The following is an 18,989-nucleotide window of genomic DNA, read 5'->3' on the forward strand; positions in this document are numbered from 1 at the left end:
ATATCAAACTATATATAGTCTGATATGGCCAATTTCCATATCAGGCCTGATATGGACGGTTTATATCAGGCCTGATATAGTCTGATCAGAAAATTTTTTCACGGGATTTACTGACGACCTACCCAAAAACATTACACGAAAGACTGGTCAATATCGTAACTATTGAATTTACATCATGATTAAGCTATGATGCAGACAATAATTCTAAAACGGCTGCAACAGTAAAACTGTTTCATTAAACGAACTCTAAAAGGAGTAATATTGAGGCTATTACCACTTCTGAGTAGTGAAAATTGAAGCTTATTAAAAGACCTTTACGATGTATTTTACCGAATTTTAATATCTTGTCTAGTTCAGTAATTATACCAAGTTGCAGTAGTAAAACAGCAATTTTACGATATTCAACTTAACCTTGGTCTTGATCGATAGATAAAGCATGTTGAGTTTGAGAAGAATCGGTTATAAATTGAAAACGCTATCGTGCTGACAAGCCGCGTTATATCGTATATATGTATGTATATATATATATATATATATATATATATATATATATATATATATATATATATATATATGTCGGAGAGGCAGGATCTTTTGTTAGAGGTTCAGCATTTTGTGATTTACCCATTTTATTATTACAATTAATTAATATTCCCAATTACAATAAGATCAATTATCAAGAATGAGTAGGTAAACTCGTACAAGATTAATTTAACTTAGAATGCTAACAAAATTATAAATATCTTGCGATAGACCGAGACTTAGGAAATAACGAATTCGCGATCACCAGGACGTCCGTTCAATCTCAATTCCAAATCAAGACTGTCTTTTCCCCAACTATTCTCAAATAGTCTGCCTGCTGCATATTTCTCTTTTCCATATTAATTTTATGATACCTCTATCGTCCTGGGATCCCGACTACGTTGACCACCATGTGCCTACCTAGGCCTAAGCCTACCGCAATAAAACAATTTCGTTAAAACTTATTTTACAAAATATTAAAGTAATAGTACATTTCTTAAAATTACTAAAAATAGAAATATCCTAAAGAATATTCTCATCACTTTGACAGAAAATACTTCGCTGTACTTTATTCTCCGACACGGCCATTCTGACAATCACACGTCCTCGGGTGCATCTAAAATATTCAGTTACATTGGTATTAATTTTTGGTCTCAATTGACTTCTCTTATAGTAAAACATTTTACAATAGGTAACATCCATAGAAAGATTCAGAAGTCCTCCCCAATAACAGAAATCTACTAATTATTTATTATACAAGAAAGTTATCGCATAGTATGCAAGAGATAGAAAAGCCATAAATCGTTATTCCTTATCGTTTAATAATTAAATACTTCATTGAGCACCACCAATAGACATTCGCACTATCTCTAGGCTACCCTGTATGCCACATACAGTACCAAACACATTCTGTAGTTGCCACAACTACCTGCCCGCCACATCATCAGCTGCCCATCGCGCCCTGATCAAACTAACATTAGCCACTAATTTAGTTTGCAGTTGCGACTACACACTGATGCATGTGCGAAAATACAAAATAACTCAGGCCTCGACCTGCAGCCATCAGTGCTCCGTGTCATTGGTGGTCTCTACTTCAACTGTAGTCCCTGTTTCAGAACTATCACCAGCAGTCTTTTCGGCACAACTTTCATTGTCCGAGCAGACATCCAACTCAATAGGAACATAATTCTCAGGCATTTCCCTCAACTTATCATGACTATACTTAAAACTTCTATTATTATTCAATGATTTTAGTTTGTACCTATCATTATCAAGTAATTCTGTTACTACAAATGGACCTCTGAATTTTCTATCAAGCTTCGTCTGATTACGTTCTTCATTTTCAATCAAAACATGATCTCCTATCTTAAATCTATTGACTTTAGCTTTATTTTTATTGAATCTAATTTTCTCATACGTTGCATTCTCTTCTATACTATCAATCGCTCGTTGTCTTACATTAGAGATATTAATTTCTTCTTCGTTGTCATCTATTAACAATCCATAAGGTCTTGCCTTTTTACCAATTAATAATTCTAGCGCACTAGACTTAGTAATACGATTCACGGTTGAATTTAAAGCTAACTGAACTTCACCGATGGCCTCTTGCCATGGGCGATTATTAGACTCAACAGCAGTGAACATATTTTTCAACGTACTCATTACTCGTTCTACCTGACCATTTGCCCTACTGGTACCTGTAGCTATTAAATGTAAAATAATATTCAAGGATTTACAAAAGTTTTTAAAGTCTTTCCCCGTAAAACATCTACCTTGATCGGCAATCACTCGAGCGGGGACCCCAAATACAAATATTGCAGCCTTTAAGGCTTTAATAACACTATTACAGTCAATTTTGCGAGTATGATATAGATAAACGTATTTGGTAAAGCCGTCTACAATAACAATAACATATTCTTTGGTATTATTCTTACCACTCAATTTACCTGTAATATCTATATGCACAGTATGCCAAGGTATGCGGGTCTTAGGAATGCGATGTAATTCAGCTTGAATTTTACCTGAGTGAGTTTTAGAGAGCTTACAAGTAATACAATTTTCAACAAATTTACGTACATACTTGGACATACCCTCAAACCAGTAATACTCATAGACCTTATCAAGTGTTTTATCCCAACCTAAGTGCATCACAGACTCATGTACGTGGTTAATAACGGACCACCGAAAAGCTCTAGGTACAATCGGCAAACAGAAGGTTTCACCTTTTCTTTGTACTTTTCGATAAAGCGTACCGGCTTTAATTTCGTAAGATTTTGAAAGGTCTTCCGATAGCTCACCATTTTGTAATTTGGTGACTATTTCCGAAATTTCCGAATCACGCCGTTGTTCGGCAAGGAGCCAATCAACTGATATTTCCGCGAGTTTTACACGTTTCTCTTCAATTTTATTAACTTGTTTTGACAAATCAGGCAGAGGATTTCGAGAGAAGAAATCCGCATGAGCCATGCGTTTGCCTTCTCTATAAACTATATCGAATTGAAAAGCCTGTAAATAAGCCCACCATCTATGTACTCTATCGTTAAGGTCAATCTTATTTTGGGAGGACTTTAAAGAGTTGCAATCCGTCACAACAGTAAACTGCCGTCCATGCAAGTAATGCCGAAAGTGTTTTATTGATTTGACAACAGCCATAGTTTCCAATTCGTAAGAATGATACCTGGACTCGGCTGGGCTTGTTCTTTTACTAAAATATTCAATAACTTTATCTTTACCGTCTACTTTATGCATGAGTATTGCTCCGTACCCATCGGAACTAGCATCGGTATGCAATTCTATGGGATAATCCGGGTCAAAAATTATTAAGACGGGTTCATTGGTTAAAATATGAATTACTTCTTGTCGAGCATTTTCATGTGCCTCAGTCCACTCAATATATTTTTACCTGAGGTGAGTGCATATAATGGTTTCATAATTTGTGAAAATTTAGGGACAAATCGTCGAAAGTAAGACGCAAGGCCAATAAACTGTCTAAGCTGAGTAACAGTCCGAGGAGCGGGTAACATTGTTAAAGAATTTATTTTACGAGGGTTTGGACGAACTTCTCCGTCTTTAATTTCATACCCAAGATATAAAACAGATGTTTTAAGAAAAGAACATTTTGAAAAATTAAATGAGAATCCCGCATCTATGAGAATTTTTAATACCATTCGAAGTCTTTCAAACGCTTCCTCTATTGTATCCGCAATTACTAATACATCGTCTAGGTAAACTACAACGAAAGTGTACGCGAGCTCACCTAATGCTTTTAAAATTGCTCTTTGAAAAACAGAAGGAGCATTTTTAAGCCCAAATGGCATTGTTAAAAATTCAAATTGGCCATCAGGAGTGACAAATGCCGTACGTTCTATAGATTCTGGATGTATGGGAATCTGATGGAAACCGCTGGCCATATCTAAACTGATATAAAATTTAGCTTTTCTAAGTCTCGGTATTTGATCTAAAATAAGTGGCAAAGGAAATTTATCTGCTATTGTGTTTTTATTTAATTCACGATAATCAACGCATAAGCGGTCTGATCCATCTTTTTTTTAACTAGTAAAATAGGGCTAGCAAACGGTGAATTACTAGGGCGAATAACATTCGCTTCAAGCAATTCATTAATTCTTTTTCTAACTATTTGTCTCTCTTCCACACTAAGTCTATATGGTCTTCTTTGTACCGTAATGCTCGGATCAATTAAACGTATTTCAAGTTCACCACTGTTAACGTGAGTACGAGGAAAGCCCGTGATAAAAGAGCTTTCATATTCTTTTAATATTGAAACTAATCTTATTTTATCGTTTTTATCAACATCAGTATCTACGCTATCAAAATTTATAATTTCAACTTTACTACATTCATTTATAACTTTAGATTTACAGATATTAAAACTGTGTTGGGAAATATTTACTTCAAAACCCAAGCTTAAAATTTCTCGACCTATCAAAATATTCTCGCTTAAATATTCATCCAAGACAACGTGAAAAAGAATCTCTAATGTAAACGAATCCATAACTACAGTAGATAAAATTTGCATATTACAATTTACTACAACATTTCCGATACCCTTTAAAATTATTAATTCATTGGCTCTTCTTCCCGAAAACTTAAGAGCAATCGATTCTTTTTATTAGTGAGCATTCCGCTCCCGAATCAAAACAATATGGAAACGACTCACCAAGATGGTTCAGAATACCCGTAGGAGCTGCTACTGTGCACAGATTTACACGACGTTCGACGCCACCGTTGTCCTTGTTGTTTCCTGGGCCACTACGACCGCTGCCTGAAGCCGTACAGTTTGGCGCAATATGACCAGCTGCTCCGCACTTGAAACACGTCACAGGACGCGATGACGAGGGTGATCCTTGGCTGCCACGATAGTTACTGCTTTGCTCTACGTGTTTCTTCTTAAGTTTAGGACACTCAAACTTCTTGTGACCTATTTCCCCACAAAAATGGCACTTTGCTGATACCACTGGCTTGAAACGCTTCGAATCCGATATAGATGAGTCTGAAGCTGATGCTGGTCTTTTTCGGGTGTAGGAAAAGCCTCGCATTTCACTCAAAAATTCGGCTTCTGTTTTGATGTCGGTAGTTAATGCTACGCGCTCCACCCGATTGTCGATGTGAGTCAATCGTGCAAGCACAACTGCATTAATAATTTCGTCGACCGTTAGAGACCTCCAGCGGGCCTTCAGCGATGATCGAAGTCGAATGCCGAATGCGCCGACACTTTCATCCTTGGTTGGTAACTCTTGGTGGATTTTCAGCACGACCGCTGTCGCAGTTTCTTGTCCACCAAAACGTGACACAAAAAGTTCTTTTAACTGTGGCCACTGTATACCCGGAATTGCTGCTTGAGATAGCCACTGAGCCGCTGAGCCTTCCAAGGCTTTACTAAGCGCAGATATCAACCCACTCCCTTGAAGAGGGTTTTCTGACAGGCACAATTCCGTAGCTGAACACCATGCAACAGGGTCCGATCCCGCACTCTCTGGATTAAACCGCGGTAAAATAACGTTGTTCCTTGTCGAAGACGGGTTTGGTAAAAAATTCTTCATAAACTCGAAAAATGTACTCCACTGATCAGGTGCTGGACCAGATGGAGACGATCCCACTTCTGATGTCGGAGAGGCAGGATCTTTTGTTGGAGGTTCAGCATTTTGTGATTTACCCATTTTTATTATTACAATTAATTAATATTCCCAATTACAATAAGATCAATTATCAAGAATGAGTAGGTAAACTCGTACAAGATTAATTTAACTTAGAATGCTAACAAAATTATAAATATCTTGCGATAGACCGAGACTTAGGAAATAACGAATTCGCGATCACCAGGACGTCCGTTCAATCTCAATTCCAAATCAAGACTGTCTTTTCCCCAACTATTCTCAAATAGTCTGCCTGCTGCATATTTCTCTTTTCCATATTAATTTTATGATACCTCTATCGTCCTGGGATCCCGACTACGTTGACCACCATGTGCCTACCTAGGCCTAAGCCTACCGCAATAAAACAATTTCGTTAAAACTTATTTTACAAAATATTAAAGTAATAGTACATTTCTTAAAATTACTAAAAATAGAAATATCCTAAAGAATATTCTCATCACTTTGACAGAAAATACTTCGCTGTACTTTATTCTCCGACATATATATAAATACATACATATATAAACTTTTGAACTATAAGTATTTTCTGACTCAGCTCGACAAACTGAGTCAGAAAATGGCTAAATTTTTTAAAAGTTGCGCCATGAGGACGGCTGCAATAGTTAGATTTTTATAAAATCTACTAAAAACATATACTGGCACCACAAGATTTGAATTCCTGGGGAAATCAATTTTTCCACTTTAATTGGATTTCAAAGGGTCTTCTGATGTGTTTATAATAAAATGGATATTTTCATTCAAAAGCTGAGCATTTTTCCCACAAGATAAGATTTTTCGTGAATTTTAATAAAAAAGCTTTCTTCTTCAGAAAAATTAATAAAAAAGTTAAAAAAAAATTTTTTTCAAAATTTCAAAAAATCATAACTCCAGAACCGCTGCATGTTAAGGGCTGAAACTTGTAGGGAATTTATTTCTTATTATAGAGAACACCTCCATAAATTTTAAACATAATCCGCGAGGGTCGCCCCGTAAAAATGTTATTATTTGGTGGAATAACCCATATATTATATATATTAGGGTGGGTCAAAAAAATCGAATAATTTTTTTTTGACTTTATACTCTGAAAAATAGGTTCGTAGACACCTAAAAAGAATTCTCTCCAAGTATGAGCTCTTAATTATAACGGGAAGGTCCTCCGCTTTGCGGGTTTCTATTTTTTTCGAATAATCAGATAAAAAAATTTATATCTCGCTTCCAACTGCTTGGAAAAATATTCCGTGGCATAGACTTTGTAAGAAATTGAACGCTCTACAAAAAAGGTCTCTTATGATTTTTTCAAAAACCTAACCGATTAAAAGATATTTCTAGTTGAAGTTTGGCTATTTTAAGGAAAATATTCGTTTTTATTATGAATTTTATAAGTCGATGAAAAAAAATTATTTCGGATTGCGGAACTCATGATTTTGTAGGAAATTTACTGCTCTACAAAAATGGTCTCTTATGATTTTTTGATTAAGTGAAGCCGTTACGAGATATTCATCGTCAAACATTAACGAATATCAATATTTCCAGTTTTTGATCAATAATTCGATAAATTTTAATTTAAACTATGAGTTTCAGGAAAATTTACATAAATTTAAATTTCTATCATAAAAGTCACTCCTACAGGAGTTATTTGTTCAAAAATTCACTAAGAAGTTTTTGTTCTAATGATATTTTTTGTAAGCTTTATTTGTAATAATTTAAAATGTCAATTGCATTGGCATTTCATATTATTACGGTTGTTTAGTATGTATTTTCAAATTTTATTCTACCAATTATACATAAATTTTTTTGTGAGAGAGGCTTTTTGTTCTGAATTACATTACTTCTTCTGTTGGTACTCTAACGCTAGCGCCACCTATGTTGTTTTTCTTAACTATCTTCGTTGTCTACTTTTTTATCAGTACATTTTCAGTGCTCCAAAAACTCATCATTTCGTATACATGATAATAACAATTTTTTCGAAATAAGTCATTTTCTCATCATATAAATTCATTTATTATCAATAATTCTACAATGAATAAAGAAATACGTTTAATCAGTATACCTGTGCAAAAACTCACTGAACGTAAGTTACCAAAAGTGAAAAGAGGTTATGAGAGTGTTTTTCTATCAACTTAAAGTTTTAAAGTTTTCAATCAAACAAAGTGCAAAAAATTCAGCTGACAAGGTTATTGAATTGTGGAAAATAAATCAGATCCCTACGAGTGGAGCTTCTAATGTAGTCAAAAAAATTCTCCGTTTTCATAGTGAGTGGTTGAAATTACAAAAGATTTTAATCAGAAAAGTGATAAGGTAAAGGAAAAGGAGTTTCAGACTGATCTTGAACAATTATTCGACATTGTAAGTAAAAATTCCCTAAAAGGGGTGGATGATAACATTAGGAAGTTGTATTTGGATCAAAAATTCTGTACACACAAAGAGATTCTTTTCGAATATTGTACCTGCGTCAAACTCAACTACAGATATGATGGAAATAGATGAAAGCAGTAAGTATCTGAGATAAATAATTGTTATAAATTCAGGTAGGAGTGTAAAACTTCCTTTATATTTATTATAAACAATGAGAATATCATTTTTATACTTTACTTGCATTATAAATATCAGTATTCCTACGTATGACATTTGACTCGACGGTTTCTGGTACTCATGTTTAATTGCTTCTCATCATAATGAATAAGTACTGGAAATTTTGTCTGTTTAATTTAAAAATAAACTCTTATTACAGACTTGAATCAACCGTCTACCAGTCATGGGATTGTTTTAAGTGGAAAATCAGAATCATTCTCGACGCATACATTAAGTGGAACTACAAATTCTGGATCTGATTTGGAGTATGAACCCCCAATTCCGACAAAACGAGCAAAAATAAATGTCTTAACTCCTGAAGTCGTTTCTGCACTTGACAGAGCTAATGTCAGCAGTAGAAACGCGATGTTCATTATTGCTCCGGTTTTATCAGCTGTTGGTATAAAAATTGAAGATACAACGCTCAGCTATAGGTCCATCCAACGAGCTCGTATGGTTCAAAGAAAAGACATTGCTCAAGGATTAAAAGACAATTTTAAAACACACGATAAATACGTAGTGCATTGGGATGGTAAAATGCTGAATGATCTAATTGAATCCAAATCTGTGGAACGACTACCGGTTCTTTTAACTGCGTATGGTACTGAACAATTACTTGGAGTTCCAAAAATGAATTCTGGGACGGCAGTTAATCAAACATCCGCCATTTTATCAACATTGAGTGAATGGGGTATTATTAAGTATGTCAAGGCGATGTGTTTTGACACTACGGCTGTTAATACAGGTAATCAATCAATTACAAAAAATATTTTATTGTTGTCATTCTAGTTTAATTTCTATTTCTTACTGAATTTTACTATCAAAATGTATTAATCGTTTACTCGTTTGGATTTGAAATATAACCATTGATTTTTCTTAAATACTAAATTTAACGATAGTCATCTATTATTGTTCTACAGGAATTCACAACGGTACATGTAAGGAAATTGAAAAGATTTTGGGAAGAGAGTTGATCTGGTTATCATGTCGTCATCACATTTTTGAGATCGTATTAAGGGGCGCATTTGAAGTATTTTGGCCTGTGTCATTTGGGCCAAATGTACAGATGTTTGGAAGGTTTAAAAAATTTTGGGATGATATAGATATAACTAATTATAAATCTGGTGTTGAAGATGCTGTTGTTGCTGATATCATTTCGAATAAAAAAGATGAAATCTCTAGTTTTATTACGAAATCTTTACAGGTATGATTTAACTGTGATTTAAATTATAAAAATTTCCTTGGAGAAATGCCTCAAGAAAAGATTTCTTTCAAACGTCCTGGTGCTGTTCATCATGCTAGATGGATGGCTAAGGCCATTTATAGTTTGAAAATGTATCTATTCAGAGATGAATTCAAACTCTCTCAGAAAGAATTGCATGGTCTTCGTCATTTCTGTATTTTTATAGTCACATTGTATTTAAAAGCTTGGTTTTCATCAACTTCTGCAACAACTGCTGCTTATCATGACTTGCAGTTTATGAAAAATTTATTGGAGTACAAGCATATCAATCCTTTGATTTCTTCAGCTACGTGTGAAAAAATGATTTCGCACTTATGGTATTTGAGCGATGAACTTGCCATTTTATCACTGTTTGACGATGGCGTTCCATTAGAAGTAAAAAAAAGTATTGTTGAAGCTGTTAATACTCGTGAAGGTACAGATTCTAAAGCTAAAAGATTTGTAATTGCTAAAAAAGATTTAAATTCATTGGCGCAGAGAACTCTGAGTGACTTTGTGTCTAAAAAGTCATTAAATCTTTTCAAAATCTTCGATCTACCGTATGACTTTCTTGATGTCGATGTTGAATTATGGCCTACTAATGAGAGTTATCTCGAAAATAAAGAATACTTTCAACAACTAAAAGTTGTCAATGATTCAGCAGAGCGAGCTGTTGCATTAGTCAGTGAATATAATCAATGCTTGACAAAAAATGAAGAACAATTCCAGTACTTATTGCAAGTTGTCAAAGAACATCAAAAAACATTCCCAAATTGTAATAAAAGAAATTATTTATAGTAATAGCGTACTGTTATGTTAAAAATATAGACAATTATATTGCAATTGATAATTCAATAAAAAATTTATCTATAAAAAAGTTAAATACTGGTTGTTTCTCACTTGATTCAATACTTTTCATATTAAATTTGACAAAGAAATATGTCATTCACTTCTAATTAAACTAATCATCGGCTATATGTCGAAAAAAATGCTCGAATTTCTTGTTTTAATGCAATCAAACAAGCTCAAGACTGAAAACAATATTAAAAAAATTGTTTATAACATTTCTTTATCGATCGAAACTTAAATTTATGTAAATTTTCCTGAAACTCATAGTTTAAATTAAAATTTATCGAATTATTGATCAAAAACTGGAAATATTGATATTCGTTAATGTTTGACGATGAATATCTCGTAACGGCTTCACTTAATCAAAAAATCATAAGAGACCATTTTTGTAGAGCAGTAAATTTCCTACAAAATCATGAGTTCCGCAATCCGAAATAATTTTTTTTCATCGACTTATAAAATTCATAATAAAAACGAATATTTTCCTTAAAATAGCCAAACTTCAACTAGAAATATCTTTTAATCGGTTAGGTTTTTGAAAAAATCATAAGAGACCTTTTTTGTAGAGCGTTCAATTTCTTACAAAGTCTATGCCACGGAATATTTTTCCAAGCAGTTGGAAGCGAGATATAAATTTTTTTATCTGATTATTCGAAAAAAATAGAAACCCGCAAAGCGGAGGACCTTCCCGTTATAATTAAGAGCTCATACTTGGAGAGAATTCTTTTTAGGTGTCTACGAACCTATTTTCCAGAGTATAAAGTCAAAAAAAAATTATTCGATTTTTTTGACCCACCCTAATATATATGTATATATGAAAAATATATCAAAATGAATGTGGGTACTCACATGAAAGCTCTTGATGAGTGTAACATCGGGATGAGCTTATATTTTTAAAAACCTCAATAGTTAAAAAGCACAGTGTAATTTAACAAAAGTCATTATTTAATAAAGCAAAATTTTATTTATTTATAGTTCACAAGTCACGGCAGTCACATTGTAACTGCAAGGTTGCTAGATATAATTATTGTAATTCATCACCCTGGCGGTTTCGGCGACACGGTGAAAGCATGGTCGATTGACGGTTGTTTCACGGTCGTTTCACCGTATAAAGTTCGTTCTTACCGAGCGATCTGTCAGTCAGCATCGGATACCGTTGTGAACGATGTCTACTATAAATTTATTGAATATATACGGTGCATACGCAAGTGAATCTACGATGTTATGACCGACACTGTACGCTCAATATACGGTCGAAATACGGAGATTTTACGCTACTGTCACGGACAATAAAATAAAAAAAAATACTCCGGACAGTCTAGACCGGGACTCGAACCCGGTTCATCTGGTCGCGCGCCCGAGACTCAGTTAGGCCATCTAAGACACTACACGAATCGTTTGATTCAGTCACATGATAAGTTGTCGAAACCAAGTCATTTTTTTCATTGTACAGATAAAAATATCTTAAATAAAGTTATATTCTTTCCATGACTTCAAAATAATAATCGTAATAAATGATTCAAATTTTTGATGATTACGAAATTCTTGATTTCGAAATTACGGTGAAATTATTAACTGATGTATAAAAAAAGATCTGAAAATTTTTTATGATTTTACTTTGAAATAAACAAAATTACAATAATTTAATATTTTTTTTTCAAATTTTTCATCCCGACTATTTACTGAAAATTTCTCATTTACCTATCTTTTTATACACTTTGAGTATTTTTAATGAAATTAAAAAAAATAAAATATAGTCAGCACTTTTTCATCGTTGACTAGTAAAACATTCCTCACTTACCGACATTATACGCTCGTTTCACGGTCGTTTTACTTACAGACTACTGTGCATCTACCACCGAGTTACGGTTTTTTGACAATTTATATGTTTTCGAATGGCTGTCAAATGACAGACGATCGATCGATGATCTACGATTTTTACTTAGGTAAAAAATCGGAGAAGTCAAGTAAAAATTTGGTTTTTCGAAGAGTGAAGTATGATAACTATACAGAATAAAAATCATAAAGTAACAGTGAAAAACTTTCACAGTAATACTCGTCGTTCACTGTCAAATGACGGCCGTTCGATAGTCAAGTGACGGTCATTCAACGATCATTTGTCGACACTGTGAATTCACGGTACATTCACCGTCGTTTCACGATCATTTTACCGTGACCACGAATCCGCCAGGGCAATTATGATCTCATCGTCATTACCATTGTTGTCATTTTTTAGATTCTGCCATTATTTAATCTAAAAATTAGTTAATCAGCTTACAAAAATCATATAAAGAACTTTAATATTCATATTTCATGCCATAACTTAGTAAAAATAATTCAAAGCAGATATTTAATAACTTACTCAATTACACAAGTTATGAGTAAATAATTGGAATTATCTCCCGAGTAAAAATAAAAATTGATTTTTGAAAAATGAAATTTTTATCCACTGCCGCAACACCGCTGCACTACAGCCGTTTAGAAGACAAAATCGCCGCAACACGAAATCTTTATTCTCGACTCGCATAACCGCAACACAGCTGCACGCTGCTTAATTTTAATCTAAACCATCGCTGCGACACTGCTGCAACACAGCTGCACGCTGCTTGATGTTATTCAAATCGTCGCCGCAACACCCCTGCAACACTGCTGTACCCCAATGCTAAAGCATAGCTACAATTTCACAAAAAATGGCATCATAATCAATTTATCACGCAATAATTAATTAATAAATAACTTGAACATAAATTTTAATGTAAGACCTATTGTTTAATCTCCTTTTATTCAAATGCCTAATATTCAAACGAAAAAAAAATTTTAAATCAGGCCAAAGTACCGCGAAATTATTGATTCTTTTTAGTCGTATTATTGAAGTATATTTTTAATTCTGTCCCCCTGGGTTGAACAGAAGCGGCACGCCTATCGAAATACCCTGGAAAAATTTTATATAATGATTAAACTGCGATGGGATTCGAACCTGGGTCGTCTGCATGAAAGTCTCGAACATTACCAACTGCGCTGCAAGTCGTATTTAACTAAAAGAATTTAGTTTAGCTATTCGAATGATCAACAAATATTTTATTTCAATGTATACCACCAAACGAAGGTACACTGAGAAAAAAGTATTTTGCTACTAATGATATTTTTTTTGATAATCAGAATACTTGGTATTGTGCTACTAAGAATACGTGGTATTTTGATTATCACAATAAGTATACTGATTTTCACAATACCTAGGTATACTGATTATCAGTATACCAATGTAACAGACTATTAGATGTTTATAACCTCACTTCGCTATACTGAACTTTGATGAAAAAAAAAAAAAAAAAACAACATGGCCCGTAACGGAAAATCGTGACGATTTTTTTTTACATTGCTACAAAATTTCTCTCGTACGTCGATAAAGAAGTTTCACTTCAAAAATTCTGCGTACACTTTACCCCACCAAAAACATTCAAATTTGGTTAGAATCACCCTCTAATTTTATTCTCGCCGTTTCAGGCGTCTCTGACTGTCGGAACGACTGGAGATTCCAGCTAGAAAATTAAAAAAGCTCCCAATAAATGCTGAGTACACTTTACCTGGCTGAAAAAAATCGGAGCATATTTGGAGTTACCCTCATCCTTTCTCTTAATCGTTTTGAGTACTTCCGACTTTCGGAACCACTGGAGGTTCCAGCTGGAAAATTTATAATTCCCAAAAAAATTCTGCGTACATTTTACCCCACCAAAAAAATTCAAATTTGTTTAGAATCACCCTCAAATTTTATTTTCACCGTTTCAGGCGTCTCCTACTGTTGGAAACACTGGAAATTCCAGCTGGAAAATTGAGGAAATTTGGAAAATTTGAGAGTGATTCCAGGCAAGCTTGGATTTTTTAGCAGGGTAAAGTGTACTCAGGACTTTCTTTTGGGAGTTTCGAAATTTTCCAGCTGGAATATCCAGTGGATCCGAAAGTCGAGGCACTCAAAACAATTAAGATAGAGGGTAAGGGTGACTTCAGACAATATCAAATTTTTTTCAGCGGGATAAAGTATACTCAGAATTTTTGGGATCTTTTTAAATTTACTAGCTGGAATCTCCAGTGGTCCTGACAGTCGGAGACGCTTTAAACGATAATAATAAAATTTAAGGGCGATTCCAGACAAGCTGGATTTTTTTTTGGCGGGGTTAAGTGTACTCAAAATTTTTTTCAGGAGTTTTGAAATTATTCAGCTGGAATCTCCAGTGGTCCCGAAAGTCGGAGGCACTCACGACGATTAAGATAGAGGGTGAGGGTAACTTAAGACAATCTTAATTTTTTTTTGGCGGGGTAAAGTGGACTCAAAATTTTTTAGGGAATTTTTGAATTTTCAAGCTGGAATTTCCAGTTGTTCCGACAGTTGGAAACGCTTGGAACGATGAAAATCGTAGGTGAGGGCGACTCCAGATAAGTTCAAATTTTTTTCAGTGGGGTGCAGTTTACTTAAAATTTATTGGGAGCTTTTTAAATTTTCCGGCTAGAATCTTCAGTGGATCCGACAGTCGGAGACGCTTTAAACGATGAGAATAAAATCTAACGGTAATTCCAGACAAGCTTGAACTTTTTTGGCGGGGTTAAATGTACTCAAAATTTTTTTCAGGAGTTTTGAAATTTTCCAGCTAGAATCTCCAGTGGTCCTGAAAGTCGGAGGCACTCACAACGATGAAGATAGAGGAAGAGGGTAACTTTAGACAATCTCAATTTTTAACTTCCCGCTACGAAAATCGAAGATTTTCAAAAATCGGAAAGTTATTGTTTTCACCCCGTTTTGCAAAAACCGAGTTTTCATCAGATCTCGACGTTTTAGCGGGAAGTTGCAGGGATGGCCTTCAGGGTCAACCGTTTTCTTAATTTTTTTTTTGGCGGGATAAAGTGGACTTATAATTTTTTGGGAGCTTTTTAAATTTTCTATTTGGAATGTCCATTGGTTCCGACAGTCAAAGACGCCTGAACCGGTGAAAATAAAATTTGAGGGTGGCTGCAGACAAGCTCGAATTTTTTTGGGCAGGATATAGTGTACTCAGGATTTTTTGGGAAACTTTAAAATTTTCCAGCTGGAATTTTCAGTGGTTCCGATAATTGGAAACTTGGAACGATGAAAATTGTAGGTGAGGGCGACTCCAGATTTGCTCAAATTTATTACAGCGGGGTAAAGTGAACACAGAATTTTTTTTGGGAATTTTGAAATTTTCCAGCTGAAATCTTCAGTGGTTCCGAAGTCGGAGGCACTCATAACGATTAAGATAGAGGGTGAGGGTGACTCCAAACAAGCTTGAATTTTTTTTTATGCGGAGTAAAGTGTACTCAGAATTTTTTTGGGAGTTTTCAAATTTTCCAGCTGGAATTTCTAGTAGTCCTGACAACCGCAAGTGATTTAATTGATGAGAATGTGGAAGGAAAATGACTTAAGGTTGTTGTTAATTTTTTTTCAGAGGGTTAAAATGTATTAAACATTATCTAGGAGGCTTTGAAATTGACTACCCGAAAAAAAAAATATTTATATATAATTATATATATTTATATATAAATTGGTTATATATGATTATATATGAAAAATGGCCAAATATATAATTATTTATAACTATATATAATTATATAACTATATATAATTATATATAACAATATTTAGTTATATATTTATTACATCTAATTAATTATTGGATTAATTTTATGAATAGAGAATTTAATATGGTCCTACGCAATTCTCTGTAATCAATTATAATGCATAAAAAAAGTCTGGACATAATTTTACGGCTATAACACCAACGGTCACCCATCCAACTATTAACCGTGCTCAATGCTGCTTAACTTTAGTGATCTCCGTGCGTCTTGAAGTTTCTGTCTGCTGTACTGTTGCCTTAGATGATAATGGCTCTATGATCTACATACTGTATCATATGAGTTTATCATAAATATAATATAAAAATTGATTTTATAATATATTTGGATAGTCATAATTCATAATTTATTTATTTTACCGAAACTCATTATAATATAACACATTTAAATAATAATTTAACTATTAGCTAGTAGCAGAGCAGACCAAAACATCTCATAGGAAATGTAACAAATTTTGTATTTCAGAATTATTTAAACGTAATTATAAACATTATTTGACACTTTTTGTGATTACCAAAAGAAAATTTTTTTTCAAAGAAAAAAATTTTAACTTCCCGCTAAGAAAATTAAAAATTTTCAAAAATCGGGAAGTTTTTGGTTTTATCCCGTTTTTCGAAAATCGAGTGTTCAACGGATATTGACGTTTTGAGGTCCTAGGAAGCCTCCCCGAATGTTTCCGCGGTGATGTCCATGTGTGTGTGTTTTTTGGGGTAATCCTTTTTACGGATTCTAGGCATAGCTGTTTGGCCTGGATATGTGGCGACTCGACGCAGCGTCATACTAAAACTCGACACTAACGCCCCTACCCATTAAACCCTAAACCCCTTTTCCTTCTTTCCTCTAATCCCTCATGGAAACCGCCGTCAGGCATTACTTCGTGAAGGGAGGATCTAGCTACTGCTCTTCCTTCTGGTGGCTAAGGTGTTAACTACCTTCCTTCTATCTTCTGCTATTTGCTCTTTTTCTTTCGGTGGAACGCAAGTCTTTAAGGACTTCTGTTGCAAACGTGTTGGTAGCGTTCCAGGCAGCTTCTGATGACAACATTGCTTCTACTAGTGAATCTGGTTGCATTCTCTGGTTCAGGATCCTCTCCAATTCTTCACGCTGTGGATCGAAACGAGGACATACAAAGAAGACGTGCTCCGCGTCTTCAGCAGCTCCTGGGCAGGACGGGCACTCCGAAGAGTCATCGTGCTCAAAGCGGTGTAGATACTCTCGAAAACACCCATGTCCCGACAACATCTGCGTAAGATAGTAATTGACCTCACCGTGATTCCGGTTAAGCCAAATGTCGATCCGAGGTATGAGACGGTGCGTCCACCTACCCTTCTCTGCAGCATCCCATTGTAGTTGCCATCGGCCTATGCTCTTCTGCCGTTCTTCAATTCTAAGTTCTTCAGGGATCAGTGCAGTTGACCTTTTTTGTTGGTAAAGGGCCCGTCTTTCCTCTGCTAGAACTCTAAGAGGTAGGGTTCCAGCAATGACGCACACTGCTTCTTCTGATATAGTGCGGAAAGCACTAGCTACTCGTAGGGCACTCAGTCGATATACTGGTCCAGCCTTTCTCCATGATTCTTGCGTCTTTAATGCGTCGGCCCAAATGGGTATTCCGTAAGTGAGCACCGATATGACTACTGATGACAATAATAGCCTCCTGCTCTGTTTTGGGCCTCCGACGTTCGGCATCAGTAGTGCGAGACTAGCCCTCACTACTGACGCTTTGGCACTGACATGTTCTACTTGCTGCTTGAAGTTAAGTCGGACATCAAGCATCACTCCCAAATATCGGATATAAGGTTGTGATGTGATTTCTTGTTCGCCGACTTTCAGCTTAATGGTCTCTACCACTTTTCTGCTGGTAATAAGTACTGCCTCAGTCTTGTGTTGCGCCAGTTGCAGGTTCACTGCGTCCATCCACCGGTTAACGTGCTCAAAAGTAAGATCGAACATATGATTTATCTCGTCAAGGTGTTTGGCAACGATCACTACGGCTACGTCATCTGCATATGCTACGAGTTTGACGTTTCTTGGCAGAGTTAGTCTTAATAGACCGTCATACATAATGTTCCACAGGAGTGGGCCTAGAACTGAACCTTGTGGTACCCCTCCAGTAATATCATACTCCCTCGGACCGTTCTACGTGTCATACTTCAGGACCCTGTTTTCAAAGTAGCTTGCTACGATCTTAAGCAGGTATTCTGGTACATTCTTCTCTTGGAGGGCCTGCATGATGCATTTCCAATTGGCGGAGTTGAAGGCGTTTCTGATGTCTAGTGTCGCCACCAGGCAATACTTCTTCGTTCCACCTTTCCATCTGGTTCCTGCGATTGCTTCCTTGGCCGTATCAACAACCTGTTTGATTGCGTTCAGGGTTGATCGTTCTTTCCGGAATCCATACTGATTGTCTGCCAGGAGTGGGTCGACTACTGCTTCAATTCTCTAGTGAATTATGCGCTCAAATATCTTACCCGCCGTATCTAGCATGCAAAGTGGTTGGTAAGATGACGGTTCTTCTGGTGGTTTCTTCCCTTTAGGTAACAGTACCAATCGTTGTTGTTTCCACTTACGAGGAAAAGTCCCCTCCTTGAGGCATGCATTATAAGCGTCGAGGAATAATGTTGGAGCTGCCTTTATGATGGTTTTCAAGGCTATATTAGGGGTTCCGTCCAATCCCGGCGCTTTATTATTCCCTACACGGTTACAGGCCTCCAGCAGTTCTTCTTCAGTGACAGGTGGAATGTCGTCCAGTTCGCCTGGCGCCAACTGGTAATCGAAGTTGCGTTGCTGTGGGAACAGTGCAGTGACGATTTTCTGAAGAAGTTGAGGACTCGTAGGTGATGGCATTTGTTGTTTTTTCAGGTGGGTCATAACCACCTTATAAGGCCTACCCCACACGTCTTTATCCACCTCGTATATTCGCTCAGTGCGAAGCCATGGTAGGGGAAAAACTTATTTACCGTCAGCGCCATGAGTGACTATATCCGATACTAAGGGGGGATATTTTTATGTTTCGAGTTAGCTAAATATAC

The 18,989-nt window shown here is 35.6% G+C and overlaps 2 protein-coding genes across 8 annotated transcripts in view; both read left to right on the forward strand.

The window, feature by feature from the left end:
• The window catches only part of LOC123261118 (homeodomain-interacting protein kinase 2-like), a 229,311-nt gene that overhangs the window by 6,439 nt on the left and 203,883 nt on the right, over positions 1-18,989 (forward strand). The gene's annotated exons all lie outside the window — the stretch shown is intronic.
• LOC123261120 lies at positions 7,952-10,332 on the forward strand. The gene is made up of 3 exons (XM_044722622.1): positions 7,952-8,167; positions 8,407-8,991; positions 9,167-10,332. The coding sequence occupies exons 1-3, from the start codon at positions 8,050-8,052 to the stop codon at positions 9,454-9,456; spliced, it is 993 nt and encodes a 330-aa protein (XP_044578557.1). The 5' UTR covers positions 7,952-8,049; the 3' UTR covers positions 9,457-10,332.

Source organism: Cotesia glomerata, linkage group LG3, assembly GCF_020080835.1.
Source record: "Cotesia glomerata isolate CgM1 linkage group LG3, MPM_Cglom_v2.3, whole genome shotgun sequence".
NCBI classification, from domain to species: Eukaryota; Metazoa; Arthropoda; class Insecta; order Hymenoptera; family Braconidae; genus Cotesia; species Cotesia glomerata.